General features: G+C 42.7%; 1 protein-coding gene across 4 annotated transcripts in view; it reads left to right on the forward strand.

Annotated features, from left to right (window-relative positions):
- Window positions 1-12,939: 12,939 nt before the first annotated feature.
- unm_hu7910 (un-named hu7910) overlaps window positions 12,940-17,392 on the forward strand; it is an 89,079-nt gene continuing 84,626 nt past the window's right edge. For all 4 annotated transcript variants that reach the window (XM_088918284.1, XM_088918286.1, XM_088918290.1 and 1 more), the window contains exon 1: window positions 12,940-13,173. In XM_088918284.1, the coding sequence (XP_088774410.1) occupies window positions 13,131-13,173 (43 nt within the window). In that variant the 5' untranslated portion in view covers window positions 12,940-13,130. The remainder of the gene's footprint in view (window positions 13,174-17,392) is intronic.

The following is a 17,392-nucleotide window of genomic DNA, read 5'->3' on the forward strand; positions in this document are numbered from 1 at the left end:
TGTATTTTAGTTTCATTATCACGTTCACCTGCCCCTTGTTCCCCGTCTATTATTTAAACCTCGTGCCTCTGAAGCTCAGGGCTCTGCATTGGAAGATGGACGCCCGGAGGCCCACCTAGCATCAAGTCACCCTACATCCGTGGCTTGAGGGCATAGGTTCCTTGTACACGTTTTCTGTTTTTATTCGTGTCTTGTCTTGGATGGATCTCCCGGTTTTGGATTATGGACTGCGCCCCGATTTTCCTATTTGGATCTGGACTCGTTTGCCTGCGCTCCCCCCATGCACCTGGATCACTGTCGGCACTGTTGGCACCTCCCCCTGTTGGCCATCCCTTCTATTCCTCACCGTGTTTTCCCTGTAGCCCTTCTCCAGTCACTTCTGGATTATACCGTCTGCACAGGGTCCTAAACTACACACTTCATGGGAGTCAGGACCGGCTCCCATTACACTGGGAATTTGTGTCTGAGTTTGGTGGAGCAGTGCAGCCCTATTTGGGTTCCTGTAAGACCTGTGGGACAGAACCTAACTGGTGCAGGTATGGGACATTTTGTCTACATTGCAAGAGGGCGTAGAACGAATTCAGTCTACTGCAAATGGAAGCCAGTGGTTAGATATTGTGCAAGATAATACAGGACTGTTACTTTTTATATCTATGTTGGTTAGCAACTGTAACTTCACATTTACTGTGGAAAGGATCTGCTGATAGCCCACAGCTGAAAAGGAACTTCCTCATTCTAGTAGTAACAAATCATATAACTGTGATTACATTAACCGTGATGTAACACACAACCTGTATTTCATTACAGTGAGAGGGTGTTGATGTTAGCATGGCACAATCAAGTGCAGAATGCAGTCAGTTAGAGACATTTTTATTCACAATAACTGGAAATAATCCTGAGTTTGCAGGATTTTGCATAACACATTACCAAAAAGGCCTTTTTTAAGAGATGTAATGGACTGCTAAAACTATAAGATAAGATCACTTTATTGGCCATATGCAATTTCTTGCATTAGGGATTTGTCTTTTCACATACCCCAGCTTGCTCTCCATGGGACACACAGGCACACAGACGGGGAGAGAGAAGCTTTGGGTCAGGGCCGCAGGGTCAGCCATTTATACAGCACCACTGGAGCAGCTGGGTTGAAGGGCCTTGCTCAGGGGCCCAACTGAGTAAGTTTCTTCTGCCAGCAACAGGATACAAACCGGCAACCTTCCAGCCACAGGCGCAGATCCTTAGCCACAGAGCCACTGCCCTAGTGGTTGTTACATATTGTTACATATTTCACCTAATTAGTGGCTTCCGGTGCTATTTGGACTGAAGGAACAGATAAGCTGTACATACAATACTGAAATAAAAAAACATCATTCCTAAGTTAAAAACGAAGTGAGGGTGCAGCAAGGGAATAGTGGGGCTGACAGATCATGAATTAAAATATTGTGGGTGCGTGTCAGGGATCCGGCAGGTAGTTTTCCGAGGATCCTGTGCTTAGCCATTAATTCTGCAGGATGCAGAGGCAAACAATCCAAAACCGTAATCAAGAAGCAAGGAGAAGGAGAAGCTAGTGATCAGTAAACCAGAAAGAGCCGAGACAAACCAAGAAGACAATCCAAAAGGTGAAATCCAAGAGACGAGATCGAAAGGGAAAAGTTAAGTCCAAAAACCGGGAAATCCAACAAGACAAAACGCACACTAGGAAACTCTAAAGGAGGCTTTTCAATAGTGAGCATGGTTTGGTGAATGAGGGAACTTTAAATAGCAAAGGGAGAGGGACGAGGTTGGACAATTGGTTCAGGAGTGAGAATCTGTGAAATCTGGTGCCTGTGGGAATGTGATGGGTTCAGTTAGGAATGAAATTGTGAAACAGTGGGTTTGGGAATGTTGTGGCGTTTGCGAGGGCGAGTGCAGGACGTGACAGTGCATTCATGACTTTTCACAGGGGTCGGCTGTGGCCCGCAATTCTCGGTTGCCCCGGGTAACTGGACATTCTCATGAGAGATGAGGACTCCCCTCGAGGACTCTGGCGAGACACCTCTCTGTTTGGCTCTGCCCTTAACTGGAAGAGGTGGAACACAGCTCATTTCAACTTTTGGTTCCAGAAATTTTACCTTTCTGGTTAAGACTAAGGAGGCGGCTATTACGGCACTGGTTCAGGCTGTTGCCGTGCAACTTGAAACTAACAGGACCCAGCAAGAGATTAATAAAAATAAAGAGGAAGAGACAGAAGTCCAGCTGGGAGCTACCAGGAGCCTCCAAAACAAATTAAACTCACACTTAGTCCAGAGTTTTGGGTGGAAGAGAAGGGGAAGGAATTTAGTGCTGCATGTCTAGCGCATGTCTAGCGCATGTCCTACAAAACATGACCATGGTGGTGATGTTGAAGCCTATTTAGTGCCTTTTGAGTATACTGCAGAGAAACAGGGCTGGGAAATAGATCAGTGGGTATATACAGTGGCCCCATTTTTGTCTGGTCAAGCTCAGAAAGCATATTTTGACCTTGAGGCTTCCGAAGCATCCCTGTATAACCTTTTGAAATGTAAGATTTTGGCAAGAATGGGAGTCACTAATCAGGTAAGGGCACGACAGTTTCGTGCCTGGAAATATTGAGCCGGTGTCTCGCCCAACTCTCAGATGTTTGATTTGATTCATCTAGCTAGAAAACGTCTTCAACTGAAATGAATTCAGCAGCTAAAGTCAGGGAATTGCCGGTATTGGGCACATAGCTCCTCAGACTTCCAGCTGACTTAAGACACATTGTAGGACATGGTGCACCCTAGAACGTCAGTAATTTTATGTCACTGGTAGAGAGAAACATTGAGGCACAAGAGCTTGCCAGGCAGGGAGATGTGACCAGTTACTGGAGCAGGGCTAATCTGGGTGTAAGAGATGTAGGTCTTAGGAGTCAATTGCACAGACTCAAATCAGGGCCCAAGCTGAGTGGTAGAAAAGCCAAACTGACTAAAGGGTTAAGATCAGGGAAAGGAGATAAAAGTTTTCCCAAACTATATCCAGCAGGATTTACCAGGGGTTCCTCGCAGGAAAAGAAACGTTGCTTTTATACGTGTGGAGAATGCAGACACAGGTCGGCAACTTGCCCTGCCAGTCTGGAACCTGCGGATGGTAGTGTTGGCCTAACGCAGGCTCTAGTTTCACATTCTAAACGTGTAGCACAGAATAACATGTCCACTCTGGTACTTGAAGTCACAGCCAGGATTAGCAGGAAGATGGTCCAGGCCCTCGTCGACTCAGGCAGTGCCGTAGCCTTACTGTATTTGCAACCATGGTTTTAGATTGACAGCCAGTTCAATCTGTCCCGAAGCTAGGGGGTCGCTTGTGTGCATGGAGAAGGGTGGCCTGGATGGGACTGTAGAAACGGGGCTGAACGCCAAAGGGCAGTGTTAATGCAGTCCCAGAAACACATTCCTTGGGAATAAGGGACCAGGCTGCATCTGGGAGACACCGGTTCTCTATAAAAGCAATCACTGAGGACACAGAGGTTGTCTAACCTAATCCTCACCGTCACTCGGGACAGTGAGGTTATATGGGGGGTAAAAGTAAAGTCAAGAGTTATCTTAATTAGTAGCAGCCTCGATCGTTGCCATGCCAGCCCACCAGTTAGAAAGAAGGGTGGTAAGAGCGGACTGGCCTAAACGTGAGGGTGAGGTATTTACTCTCCTCATTTTGTGGAGTTAAACATGCGGATTTAGGGGTGACTAGAGGGTAGGGAAGGAAGTGTACCATTAATCTCCCATATTAGGGTTGGTTTCATGTGCAGGCTCCACTACCATCCAAGGGTGATCTGTTACAGATGAGTAACACTTGCACAAATTATGGGACAATTTAAGGAGCTTTGGGCCCCTGAGAATGTTCTAGAAGCTTCGAGAATTCTTGACTGCCCTGGCTCAGTGCTTCCCCTACAGTGGTGGAAGTGGTCTGCTGATGCTTTGTATTTTAGGATCTCTCATCTTTTCTCAAATAACAGGGTTACAGGTATGTTCTGTCAGCTTGAGAGATCAGACAGGCAGGAAAAATGAGTTTAAGGGAAGGAGAAGTGTGGAAAAAAGATATAAAGAGAAACAGTGAGACAGAGAGAAAAAATCTATTTCGTGTTTTGTGAATAACCTTGGCAGCAGCTGGTTTCCTTAGTTATTTTTCTTTCTCATTTTCAGATGCTAGCCTTCTACCTTCAGCAGAATACCAGTCTCCACTAAAAGAATGCTGTGACTTACTGTATGGCGGAAATAAGCAATCCGAATTCTGAACTCCTGTGCCCCCTTTGGTGCGTCTGGCTCTTGAAAGCAGAGGGATAAATTCATAAGGCCTCACTGCCATCTAGTGATGAGAAAGAAACATCACTGGCCAGGAAAGTGTTCCACCTTACATACTATAAGTCAGAAGACTTAAATGTTTTACCTGTTTTTTATCACTTAAAGAAACTAGAAAAAAGAAATTAGCATTAATAGTAAAACGTGGGGACTGATGCAATACGCGATAGTGAGTATTTATCAAGGCCCTTTACTCTATCTGGCGCCTAATTATACTGTATATAGTAGCCTCCACTTAATCAATATTAGACAATATCTACTAAATTACTCAATACATTTCAGTAAATCCAGCAATTGCATTTGCTAACTAAAACTACACCGAATCAGCACATGACCCCGGTCCTCTGTAAACTGCACTGGGTCTCTGTGAAATGTAGCATGGTATATCTTAAGGTTCTATTGTGCATGTGTGAGGCAGTGGTATAACTCCATGTTATCTTAGGGCATCATACAATTCATGATACAATTTAGGATTACCAAACATCTACCATCAGCAAAGAGGAAGCTAGCCACAGACCTGGCCCAAGTTTCTCAGTTTGTCCAAAAACTTGGTTGTCCTTTAGGCCAATCCTACCCTTAGACCAGTGAATATCCACGTGAGAGCTTGAAGCAGAGTCCTACGCCTCTGTGGTTAGTCAGAGACTGGAACTCAGCACATCAGAGCTTGACAGTACGAAGCAGGCTCCTGCAATCAATCAACAAAATTAATTCATAAAGCACCATTTCATCCTTCGCTTCTCAAGGTATCATATCGGATTAAAGTAAACTCAGATAAGCAAAACTCACATTAAAATTAAAATGCAAAGAAAAAAATAAAATAGAGAAGATTTTAATTTGTTGAAAGATTGCACACAACAATAAGCCTTCAGCCTAGTTAGTCTCAGAATTCAATAATAATTTATATGAAATTTAATTAAACTGAAACTTTACTGAAAATTATATGTAATTTTATATTTCATCGCTCTTATTTCAGAGCTGACCAACGGTATAGGAAAGTACAATACCTGCGTCAATGATGACCTGTAGTCATCATTGACGCAGTGGAAGATAAATGTATTGTTAATGGTGAATATGCTTTGTTATTGTTCTTCTCTCAAATAATGAAAAACAAACCCCAGTAAAACTAAAATGCACTTTAGTATCCTCAATTTCCACCGTGTGGAAACACATAATTGAATCGTACTGTGATGTTCTTTGGTAAAAGCGCGGTAAAGCAAAGCAATATCAGTGTACAGCGTGTGGGGATATTGTAAATGAAGGCACAAATCACATCCAGCCATGACAAATGAAAGAAAATATTTTATAACCAAGGGAAAATCTTGGGAAAATGTACCATAGAAAACCTTCATAAACAAACTAGTCAAACTGCTAATTCCTCCCTGGGAAACCAGTGTGTAGACAAGAAAATATATTCAGCAGTGCTCTCTGTTGGAGATTTATAGAATTGACATCAGATGTGATTTCGTCTTTTGTTTCATTTCTGTGGTTAAAAATGAGATTCAGTCTCATCTAATTAGCAGTTCTCATGTGCACCACATATAGGAATTAGGAATGCATTGCACTATATTTTTTATTGCAGCACGCGCCTTTATTTGTAAATCTATATGAGAGCTATTCTAGACATTTTTTTTATTCAATTGCTTAGACTGCGACTATTTTCTGGTTCAAATTGCATGTTCATGTTTCTTTTTGCACTTTAATCATCATCGGTGGATGATAAAAGTAATCTACTAATGCCATATTCTGTTTCTCCTAGGTTCACTGAAAGATAATGTTTTCAAAGCTTGAGTAACATGTAGTTATCAAAGTCTTTTGCAAAGACGGATGTGGTGCCAAACAAATCCATAGATGCATAGCTGTTGAGGTAGAAGAAGCTGCTCCTTAGTATTCTGAATGAAGAAGGTTACACATTGTAGGTAACTGATACAAGATGACTTTGGTTCAGATGAACTTTGTACCCAAACAGCCTAAAAGCAACCTCTACTGTAGAAAGCCTGATAACATCTGAGTGCTGACATGGCACTCAAATACACGTCAGTATCCTAGTTTTCCACTGTGTAGAAACAAAGAATTAAACAGAATGTGCAAAAGAGTCTCACATTTCTGTTGGAACTAACTGAGTCCATTATCCAAGAACATCCTAGCCTGTCAAGAGTTTCTGCTAGATGGGTGTCACAGAATTTGATCACATATGAGACCACAGTAAAGCTAATGAAAGAGTCAGGTGGATGCTGGATCCTGCTCCACAGCATCTTGTGCCTTGTGTATTTGCTGATGAGGAAACATACTTGGCTCATGATTGCAAGTGTGGGCCTCAAACTGAACATAACTATATACTGAATGCTGTTTAAACATTATCCTGGCTTGCTGACTCAGCTGTGTAAAGCCCTCAGTGGAAAGCAGTGGGATATGATAATGTGACGTTAAGCTGCTGTACAACAGCACACCAGTTCAGTAGGCTGTGGGTCCTACTTCATTCTAGAACATCTGAACTACAACCTGGTTTCACAATCCTACTATCCTAGTTCTACGACCTCAGAAAGCAGAGGGAATTAACTTCCTTCATAATTTCATGAATAACCTTTAAATATGTGTTGTTGAACTTGCTTGCTGGGATAGGTTTAGGCTGCCCCTCAGTGCTGTGTAGGATAAAGCAATTGGAAAATGGATATATATACAATGGTATTGGTGTTGCATGTCATATTGACTTGAATTCCATTACTGTAATCACGAACATGAAGATATGCTAACTTGAACTTGAAGAAGAACAATTCCAATACCTTCTGAAAAAGATTGTTCATGTCTGGTGACAGGTAAGAAAAGATTATGGTTTGTAGTACCACAGTGCTGTCATAGCAGGTGTCCATAGTGGGCAAAACCGATGCTATTATGTACACTGCTGGGTGTTAAAATACCTAACCGGCATGAAAACCAAAGGCTGTCAGAAAGGAGCAGAGATCAACATAGAATGCAGAATGGAAAGATTTCTTTCTACAAAGCTTTTATTTTGAACATACAGAGGCTAGATTTCAAGTCTCACATTTATTAATTTTCTTCCAAATGTAAAAGGTATGTCCTAAATTTTAATGAACACATTAATATCATGAAGATGTTGAAGACCTGTGGAAAATGTATTTTAAATTCATTAATTTCATCTAAGTTTATTAAGTGTGAAATGGAGGCACTGGGGACTTGTCTTCCACAAGTGCAAACATTTTAAGAATCTCTTAATAGCAAAAGAGCTGCGTTAATGAGACAGGTCTGGTACTGTATATCTTTAGGTAAAATTAGCACTGCAGCTCAGTGAAATCTAATGCTAGTTTCCTGGTAGGTTTATTTTCAGAACTGGAGCATTGTGCCAGATTTTTTCCTGCCCAGAAGTAAAGACAAAATGTCATCTACTTCATTAATATGTCATTATTTTAAATAAGATGTAATCTCTTCTAATAGGTGTTCAGTCAATAACGTCTGACAATGGGAGCAGACAGTGGCATTACTAATGGATACTATGACTTAGTAAGAAACTTTGATGATGTAGTAAGAAACAAATAATGTTTGCAAGACACTTTAATAACTGCATAGTCTGCAGACAAATGCAGATTATGCAGTTATTAAACTGTTCTACAAAGGTATGCAACAGATTGTTGAATTATTTTCTTACAGTAAAGATAGAATATAGAATTGGGTTTGTTCACACTCATCTTCTTCTTCTTCGCATTTTCCCACTTATGTGGGGTCTGCTTGTTTGCACCGATTTTTCCACTTCGTACGGTCTGCGGCATCTCGGCAGGTGACTTTTGCGAGGCGCGTGTCGTCTTTCAGCCGATCCAGCCAGCGCGTAAATGGTCGTCCACGGGGCCGGCGGTCTTTGCCATTGATGTGTCATTGCTGCAGAGCACGTGTCCATACCATCGCAGGCGCGATTCCCTCATTTTCTCAGTGATTGGGGCGACTTTGAGTGTGTTTCACACCTCTTCATTCATGACATGGTCTAGTCTTGTCAAGCCGAGGGTCCATCGCAGCATGTTCATTTCCATCGTATGGAGTGCCTGTTCATGTTTCTTTGTCGTTGGGCAGCATTCAGTTCCGTATAGGGCCACTGGTCTGACCACTGAGCGGTAGACTTTGAATTTTAGGCGTAAAGGGATCTTCTTGTCGCATAGTACTCCAGTGTTCACACTCATCAATTAGTTATTTATATTTCTGATGATAGGTATATTAAATACTGCAGATTGATGTAATTTGTGGACTAACTGTTATGACCACGCATGGCATCTGCCACTGATTGAACCTCCTTACCTCGTTAATCTATCACACCTGCCTCCTTCATGTCCCACATTCCCACACTCGGTATTGACCCCGCGCTCTGACCCCAAGCTTCTCTCTCCCTGCCTGTGTGTCCCATGGAGAGCAAGTTGGGGTATGCGAAAAGACAAATTCCTAATGCAAGAAATTGTATATGGCCAATAAGGTGATCTTATCTTATCTATTGGAGTCTCTTGCTACAGTGAGCTCGTCGGCAAAGTCTCATGGCTTTTCAACCCAGATTTTGACCTTCGGATTTCACGCCTCTCGGGCTGTCCTTTTCGGACTTGTTTGCCTTCAAGAATACCAACACGCGCCGCATAGGGTCCTGCTTGTTCATTGGCGTTCAGCCCTAACATAACACTGTGAAATTGTCAGTTTCTTTCTTTTTCTTCTAACATATTGAGTTGTACTATATGTTCATGTATGTGAACTCGAAATCTAAAAAATAAAGTAAAAATGTAAAGCCATCATTTTGTGGAGAATGATGCTTAATATCTATAAAATTAAAAAAAAACCTTACAAAGCTTAAAACAATCACCACTGCTGTTGAGTTCTCTAAACCAGTCAGGTTAATTTCAGTCAGGAATTGCAGCCTGGAATGGACTCTTCTCCCACACAGCATCCACAGAAAAGAAAGAAAGTCAAGGAGGTGTACAGACTGTCCCAAAAAACAACTTCTTGCAAAATAATAACACTACTTACTTTTTTTTTAATTGACATCTTCTGAAATCGCAACATTCAATATTGAATCAACCCTTGCAAAGTTCTAGAGCAATACTGTGAACAACACATTTGTGAAACTAATTACACACCCCATGGGTCTTATAATAGAAGTTGTTATGAATACGGTGTGAAAAGTCGACGGTGTAGGAATTAGCACTGACACAGCAGAGTGCCTGCTTACTGGACGAAGTCAAATAGTCCACTGTGAAGTAAGATTTCATTTATCATTGTGCAGTGACAACTTACTTTGAAGAAAACCACATGAGGAAACAAAAACGCTTCTTCAACATGCTTTTTTTTAAATGTGCAACTACAGTATGCACCTATAGCTGTCGTGGCGGAAGTGGGAATCAAGATGGAAGACAATACACCCATACCGAACTTCTGACACCGGTAGGAGCAGGTGAGTATTCACAGTCCTTGACAATGAGAACATGTGCTTAAATGACTGGCAATCCCTCCCTTTGATATCAGCGATGCAATGTTTCTATTAATATCAAATCGGCACCGGATTTTCATTTCAGACATCAAATGTCTCGCTGTGGACCTCTTAGTATTAAAAGCAACAAGGCAAGCAAAAGTCACTGAGGCTCAAACACAGGAAGGACGCTAGATTAAATTAGAATAATGGCTCTGCCATAGCCGGGCACAGGACATAGCGACGGCAGTGTATTAATCCATCATTGAATGTAATAATTCCTTGCATTTAGATAGAGCTTTTCATCCCAAAAGCCCCCAACGTGCTTTCGGGAGCAGAAGAATTTTCTACGAGCAGAAGCAGATCCACGTCTTCTCCCACGGACGTGAAGCACCCACATGGTGGAAGCTTGGCTGGCCCTAAGCAGCAGGAGTCCCAGTACAGGCCAGTTCAGGGAGTTCAATTAGAAATTGCTTGGAGTAAGAGACGGCTTTAGGCAGGCAAGTAAAGAATGAATGTTAAGCAGAACACCATAGTTAACATCCATAATCCTTACAGAGAGGATGTAGTAATCCAAAGAAAATCTCCTACTACTGCACAGTGTCTCTGGTCACCATGACTCAAAGGGAAGAGTGCCATCTACTGGTCCACAGCAGCAGCGTTGCTTTGAGGGGGGGATTAAGCCACATCACCAGACAATCAGTCCACCTTGCATGCAGCACTGACTTCCCACTCAGGTCCGCCTCCAGCTGCTGACATCTCTTGCTTACACCACTAGGCTGGGTCACACACTCACAGCTACTCACGCAGAGGATTTATGTTTACTAACCAGTCCATCTTGCACCGTGTGTATGTAGCATGTCGGTCAATACTGTTTGGCTGGTCCCTTCACCCCCACTCTTTTCAAGAAACATCCTGGGATTTTGAACAACTAGAGAGAGTTAGGACCTCAGTTTTACAGTGCCTGTTTACAGTATAGCGTTACCATCGCCATACTGGGACGTTATGACCCACACAGACTTAATGCAGGGTGAGCGCCCCCTACTGGCCCCTCTAACACCTGTTCCAGCAGCAACCTTAGTTTTTTGCAGGAGGTCTCCCATCCAGGTACTGACCAGGCTCACACCTGCGGAGCTTCAGTGGGCTGCCAGCTGTGAGCTGCAGGGTGATATGGCTGCTGGCTGGGGTACACCCTGGATGGGAATCCTGTCCATCGCAGGGCTCACACGGACATGACCGGCGCCAGCGCCAGTTATCCTAGAAGCCAATGAACCCACCAGCATGTCTTTGAACAGTGGGAGGAAACCTACATGAGCTGAACCCAGGGCCCCAGCACTGAATGGCAGCAATGCTAACCACTGGTCAATTTTATGCTTACAGATTGACTCTTGCTTTTAACGTCATGAACTCCAGTTTTTTTCCTCTGGCAGCTGAAATTCAGAGGATCCCATTAGGAACACCAGGGAGGTCACAGGCGTAAGAAAGTCTCGTGGCCTTTCAAGCACTTCTGGGTCCATGTCTTAGTTGGCCCATAACCAGTACTGGTTGCACCTTGCCCAGCCTCTGGTTACTTTCCTCCCCTCTTGGTAGATCTCGGCTCAGGTCTATCAAGTCAAGGACCACTAGATTTTGTAACGGCATCTACCCAGAGGTTGTGAGATGCATATTTTTTTCAGGGCTCATTGTTATTTTGTCAGGTGTCACTGTTATTTGTTTCATTACTGATGTGTGTTTAAGGTGGATTAAGTATTGTATCAAGTAATGTACTAAGTGGATGCTGTCTATTATCAGCTTTATGTTGTATATTCGTATTACATGTCTTTATGAGCCATGTATGAGCTCACCAAGCCGAATTCCAAGAAATTAGTTGTTATGGCAATACAGTATTGAACGGAACATGCAAAAAATCCCTCTCCCCCTTCCAACAGTTACAACGCAGAGCTCCCAGTCAACACTAACCTGAATATCTGGGAAGAAACCAGAGCAAGAGCAGCCAATCACATCTGCCAAAAACCCAGGGCAGGCAAAACTTGCAAACCTCACACACACCTATTGCAGCCAGGATCATGGCGATATGAACCCCCACCCCACTCTATGGTCAAATGCCGTTTAACATTTACAAACCACAACATTAGCTGTAGGTTTTTTTGTCGGGGGGGGGATGTAATGATACCAAATACCCGCTAATATCAGAAATGTATTGTGGCGTCCTCGCCTGGCGTTGCGGCCGAAGAGCGCCCGGCTGAGATGCGCTGAGAGGGGCACGATGGGAGGAGGAGCCACAGTCAGTTCATACATAAGAACAAAATAAATCGCAAAACAGGATTTGGAAGTAGTTTCACTAGTCCACTAATTCATATATTGAGTGTCTGCGGCACGCTCGATTTAAAACTTTCAAAATCGACCCAAACATAAGACTGTATTTAGCAAAAATAATCATTTCTACCACTAAATCCAAAAATAAGTCAACACGATTAAGTCCATCTAGCCCAAAGGATGATCCCATTTCGAAACGTGAGTGCCTAGAGTAAACGATTCGGACTGCAGCATTACAAAATCTGACGTACGGTAACGGAAAGCATTGTTTTGAGAATTAAATTACTGTAAAAAAAAAAAGAAGTAACAAAATATCAGGTGGGTCTGCACACTGGTGATGGTGGAGGGGAGTCCTCATTACCTGTATAGCGCTTTGAGTGGAGCGTCCAGAAAAGCGCTATATAAGTGTAAGCAATAATAATAATAATAATAATAATAATTATTATTATTATTAAGTGGTCAAGTGGCACGCCACCGGAAGCGCACATGAACAGTTCTTTTCAGGACATATTCAAACACAGACGTTTTTCTTCTTTTAATGTGGTATACACAAACTTTATCATGGTCCTAAACAAAGTCTGGATGAGAGGAAACCATTTTCCTCCAGCCTGCGTTCTCGCATCACGTCTCTCTCATAAGCAACCTAACGAAGCTCTCGCGAGGAAACGTCTCTTCCATGTTGCCACGTTCCCAGTGCTGGCAAAAAAAAATGGGGAAAAAAAAACACTACAAGGCGGATCTAACCTGCGGCAATCCACACGCTTCAGTAGAGCAACCGCCTCTTCCACGATTGGATTCGGGTGTCGGTCTCTCCGCCTCCGAAAAGATTTAGCCAGCTTTCGGTTGGAGGGGCGTGGAGTCATTCAGAAAAGTAAACGGGTTGCGGTAGAGGCTCTGCTGGTGAGGGTATAGGGATTTGATTTTTTTTCCCTGGGATTCACTGGGGGGCAGTGATCGAGGAAGTTAGGGAGACTGAGCGTGCTGAGTTCTGACGTGCAACTTCGGGTTTATCTGAGAGACGGAAAACAGTTTTAATTGCCATGGCCACAAAGAAAAATGCAAAGGGACACACGCCAAAAAAAGGTCAGTATTTTTAACGTGGTCTTTCTTCGGGTTATGTGCAACCTTCTGTACCGGTGCAGAAGGCCTATTAAATTAATGAGGTCGATACATATTTTGTATTCGCTCATCCATGCGGAAACGTTCGAGATAATCCGAAGCAGCATGAGCGAGTTCTGATGTCCCCCCTCCCCCCCGGTGTAATACTGAATGCGTCGTTTAAATTCCCGATAAAGATATCATTTGAAGGTAGCTGCAACAGCACACGCCGTAATGTGTGGTGCGAGTCAGGGTAGTTTTGTAATGTATTATTTACGCTCCTTGCAGTATTCATTCTAAAAGCCAGTGCCAGATGCCTCGTTGGTGTTTGGAAACTAAAAATATTAGTTTTTACTTTTATCTCACATTTTACATTGTAACCAACCTCATCTTAAACGCCAACAAGAGTTAAGCAGGAGGTATGGAAGTAAAATATTTTGCAGGTAGTGGATGTCAGCCCAGCTCCTGATCCAAAAGGCTTTTTGATTTAAAAAAGAAAACGCTGAGAAATTGTGGCGTGCACTTCCAGCCCAAGTAAAAGTGGAATCCTTGTGCGAGAACAAATTGCGTTACATAAGGTAGTTGGGGGCAGACTCGGCGGAGAGGCGTCCTGGTTTTGATTGGAGTCAGTTGCCCAGGGGGCCACAAATTGTCTCTTCAAAAGATCCGCCCAGCAGGATGAAGCTCTTCGGCATTTCTTTCGCGTTTGCTGTCGCTTTCCTGAATGCTCACGTGTCACACAAAAAAGGGGGACGGTGGGAGGGGTTACACGTGGCTACTATCGCAGTTGTTCAAACGGAGGACCCCCGCCAGGCGGGGAAGAGGGGGTGAGATTTCAATTATCCAAATCCACACCTACGACTTCCCGCTTCCAGAGTTGGAGGAACAGTGACCAGATGCCGTTTTACGTTCTCGCATCCGTGTGCACAAGTGTGTTTTGCATTCCCTTGATACAAAGTTCACCTCGCAGGCCTGCCAAGTTTACCAGATCTGGCATGGGGAGAGCGGACGTGTAGGGCCCTGCTAGATGGGGCTTGGTTATTGGTTGATTTAATACTCCAGCCTTAAATGCACATAAACATCCTCAGAAGTTAAATCTAATGAGTCATGAAAGGTTCACCAGACGTTCATATATCATATGTAGTCCTTTTAGCATCTTTTATTTTTTTGGGGGGTTCGTTTATAGCTAAACCCTCATCTTGGAAATTACTTGAGACTTGTTTTAAGACAGGAAGATCTATGAACTACAGCTTACAAAAATACACCAGGGATCTCCAGTCACCCTAATTGTTTAGATCAGTGGTTCTCAAACTTTTTGGACCAAGTACCACCCCTAATCCAACCAAAGCATCCAAGTACCACCTACAAGTCATCATCTCATAGGAACCCCAGAAATTCTCAATGACCAACATGAGCGCGCGTGCACACACACTCACACATACATAAAATAAATATTATAATAATAAACTTTATTTGATATAGCGCCTTTAAAGGTGGCTTCTCAAAGTGTTTTACAGAAAAAAAAACATTAACAACAACTAATAAAAAAGCACCATTTCAGTGAGAGGGGTGAGCCTGTTTAGTTGAGCAAAGCAGATGTGAATTAATTTTTCGAGCCTTGATACAACAGAGTCTAACAGATATTAAATCGTCAGGCATTTTCTTGACGGCAAAGGTCTTGCGGTGGATGTTGTAATGCGTACATTAATTTCTGGAGCAACCTCTCTAATTCGTGCAACTACACCGTTATGTCGGCTTGTCATTGCTCTAGCGCCGTCTGTACAAACTCAGACGCATTTTATCCAGTCGAGGCCATTCTCTTCGATAAATTCATTCAGAAGCTGAAATATGTGCTCTCCTGTAGTTCCTGTTGGTAGCGGTTTACAGAACAGAAAGTCTTCATGGGACATGCCCTCAAACTCGTATCTAACGTAAACGAGCAAATTGGCCAAATCGACTACAGACTCATCTAATTGCAGTGAAAAACATCTGTTCATCTTAACGCGCTCTATCAGTGTACTTTTGATATAATCCTTCATATCAATAATTCTATGAATGACTGTGTGTTTCAGGGGGAGGGGGGCAGCAGGTCGAGCTGTTTAGCAGCTTTTTCTCTACACATAATACGTCAGCTCTTTTGCCAACGGTAAATAAGGTTCTTCAAAAATAGTGTAGCTTACTTGCTTTAGCAATCCGCAAGCTTGCATTTTTCCGCGTTTCTGTTTTTTATTTCCGTATTTAAAGTTTTTATTTCATGCGCATGGGAGTGAAACACAGAGACGTTCGGTGTATTTTTCTCAAATTAGAACAGTTCTTAAATATTTTTCTGTTATCACGCTTTCCTGTGCTCACAAGATTACCTGCGTTCGTAGCACGTATTTCTATGCATTCCTGTGTTTACAACATTGGCATTGTTCCAAAATCACGCACATTCTCCTTTCTCCCTATTTGCTGGAGATACAGTAGCTTTTTTTAAATACAATTGGTCACTTGCATCCGTAGCACGCATTCCTATAGAGTGGTATAGAATTACAGAGTATCTCTTGTGTCCACTGAAGTATTAGCGCGCACTGTATCGTAGTATGTAGGCTGCGTATTCGACACGTATTAAAATACAAAATATGAAAACCCGTCCTGATTTTTCAGCGCACACGACACAGTTCCATGGTCACTTGGCGTACCACTTGGCGGCACGCCACGTACCACTGCCGGTACGCGTACCACAGTTTGAGAACCACTGGTTTAGATCACCCTAAATCTGAGGATTGGAAACGGAATATAAGGGCAAACAATACGTGGCCATTCAGTGCATCCTGGTCGTTTGGCCATGACCCCCTGGCTAGGAGACCTGTTCTAGATACAGCTATGTGTGGAAAGAAGCATTTCCTGTTCCTTGTACCAAATTAGTTTCCTTTTAGTTTCCAGTGACCTTGTGTCCTTGATTTGCTAGTATCCTTGGCTGACCTCATCTATAACTGAATCAAATCTCCTGTGTCCCTCTATTGTGACTGGAGAGACGTAGCCTCTTTAACCTGGACTCATCCTGTTTTTCTTCTTCTTTGACCTCTGTCTAAAGCTCTGTTTCTGTGGTATGGTAACTACACTGAACGATATTGTAATGGAGGTCTTCCTAGTACTTTCTTTAAAGCTTGAGTATAATTTTCCTGAATCTAAAATAAACACTTTCATATTAAATCATCCTCCTTTTGCTTGTGTGTTATTGATCAGTTCAACTAGGAGAGCTGTTGTCCCTGAGGGCAGGTAATTTTAGTTTCAAAACATCTGCAGATTGCTTCCTTCAACAGGTCATTTGCAGTTGATCACATGTAATTTTTTTTCCAAGCGTTCAGAAGTTGGTAATTTGTTATGTAAAAAACTCTAATCCAGGTTTTATAGAAACAGGGTTGGATATGCCTGAAGTAGTCTCTGAAGTGTGTCCACAAGTATTTGTATGCGGTGCTTCACTGAAATTATTGATTCAGTGTCACAGTATGTTAAGGCCATCATAAATTGTTAGTCTTAATGTTTCTCATAAAATCGTAATGATCAGTGACATTAATATTTTAGTCGATGGAATTATACGTAGCCATAGTTATACTATATTGGGTATTTCCTCGGAGTCAGAAATGTCTTGTTCATTTTTGCCCTTGGTCATCATTGATCCAGTGGCACTGCTTGATGCATATGGGCGTTACCCCATTGTCTTGGTCGAAGTCCACTGTAGGCCTGGACAATCTTGATTATTTAAAGCTCCTCTTTATTTAAATTGGTGAAGCAATTCCTAACTTCCTAAGCTGCTACTGTGTGGTACGACTGCTGCCATACATCAGCCAAGTTACTGGTAGATGTACTGAGTTCCATTTGTAAAGTGCTTTGGGATCAACTGGGGTGAAAAGTACTACGTGAATTGTGTTGAAAATTTTTGGGACCATCGATGAATTAAATTGCTTACCTCTGCAAGAAGGGCAGGTGTCAAAGCTGGTGACCTCTTCGGATAGAACAGTTTACTTAAATTTAACATGTGGTTTGGTAGTCCAGGAATAGTACTAGTCAGGCGGTGTGAAACTAGCCCAGTGTGCTGTATTCCTTTTCACTCTTTCCCAGTCTTGTAATTCTGGACTGAAACCACATGCAATACTGCGATTGCTGTGATACTGCTTCTACAGTGAAAAAATAAAATGTTCCATCAAAATAGCAGAAGGAT

Source organism: Atractosteus spatula, chromosome 6 (assembly GCF_055471065.1).
Source record: "Atractosteus spatula isolate fAtrSpa1 chromosome 6, fAtrSpa1.hap1, whole genome shotgun sequence".
NCBI classification, from domain to species: domain Eukaryota; kingdom Metazoa; phylum Chordata; class Actinopteri; order Semionotiformes; family Lepisosteidae; genus Atractosteus; species Atractosteus spatula.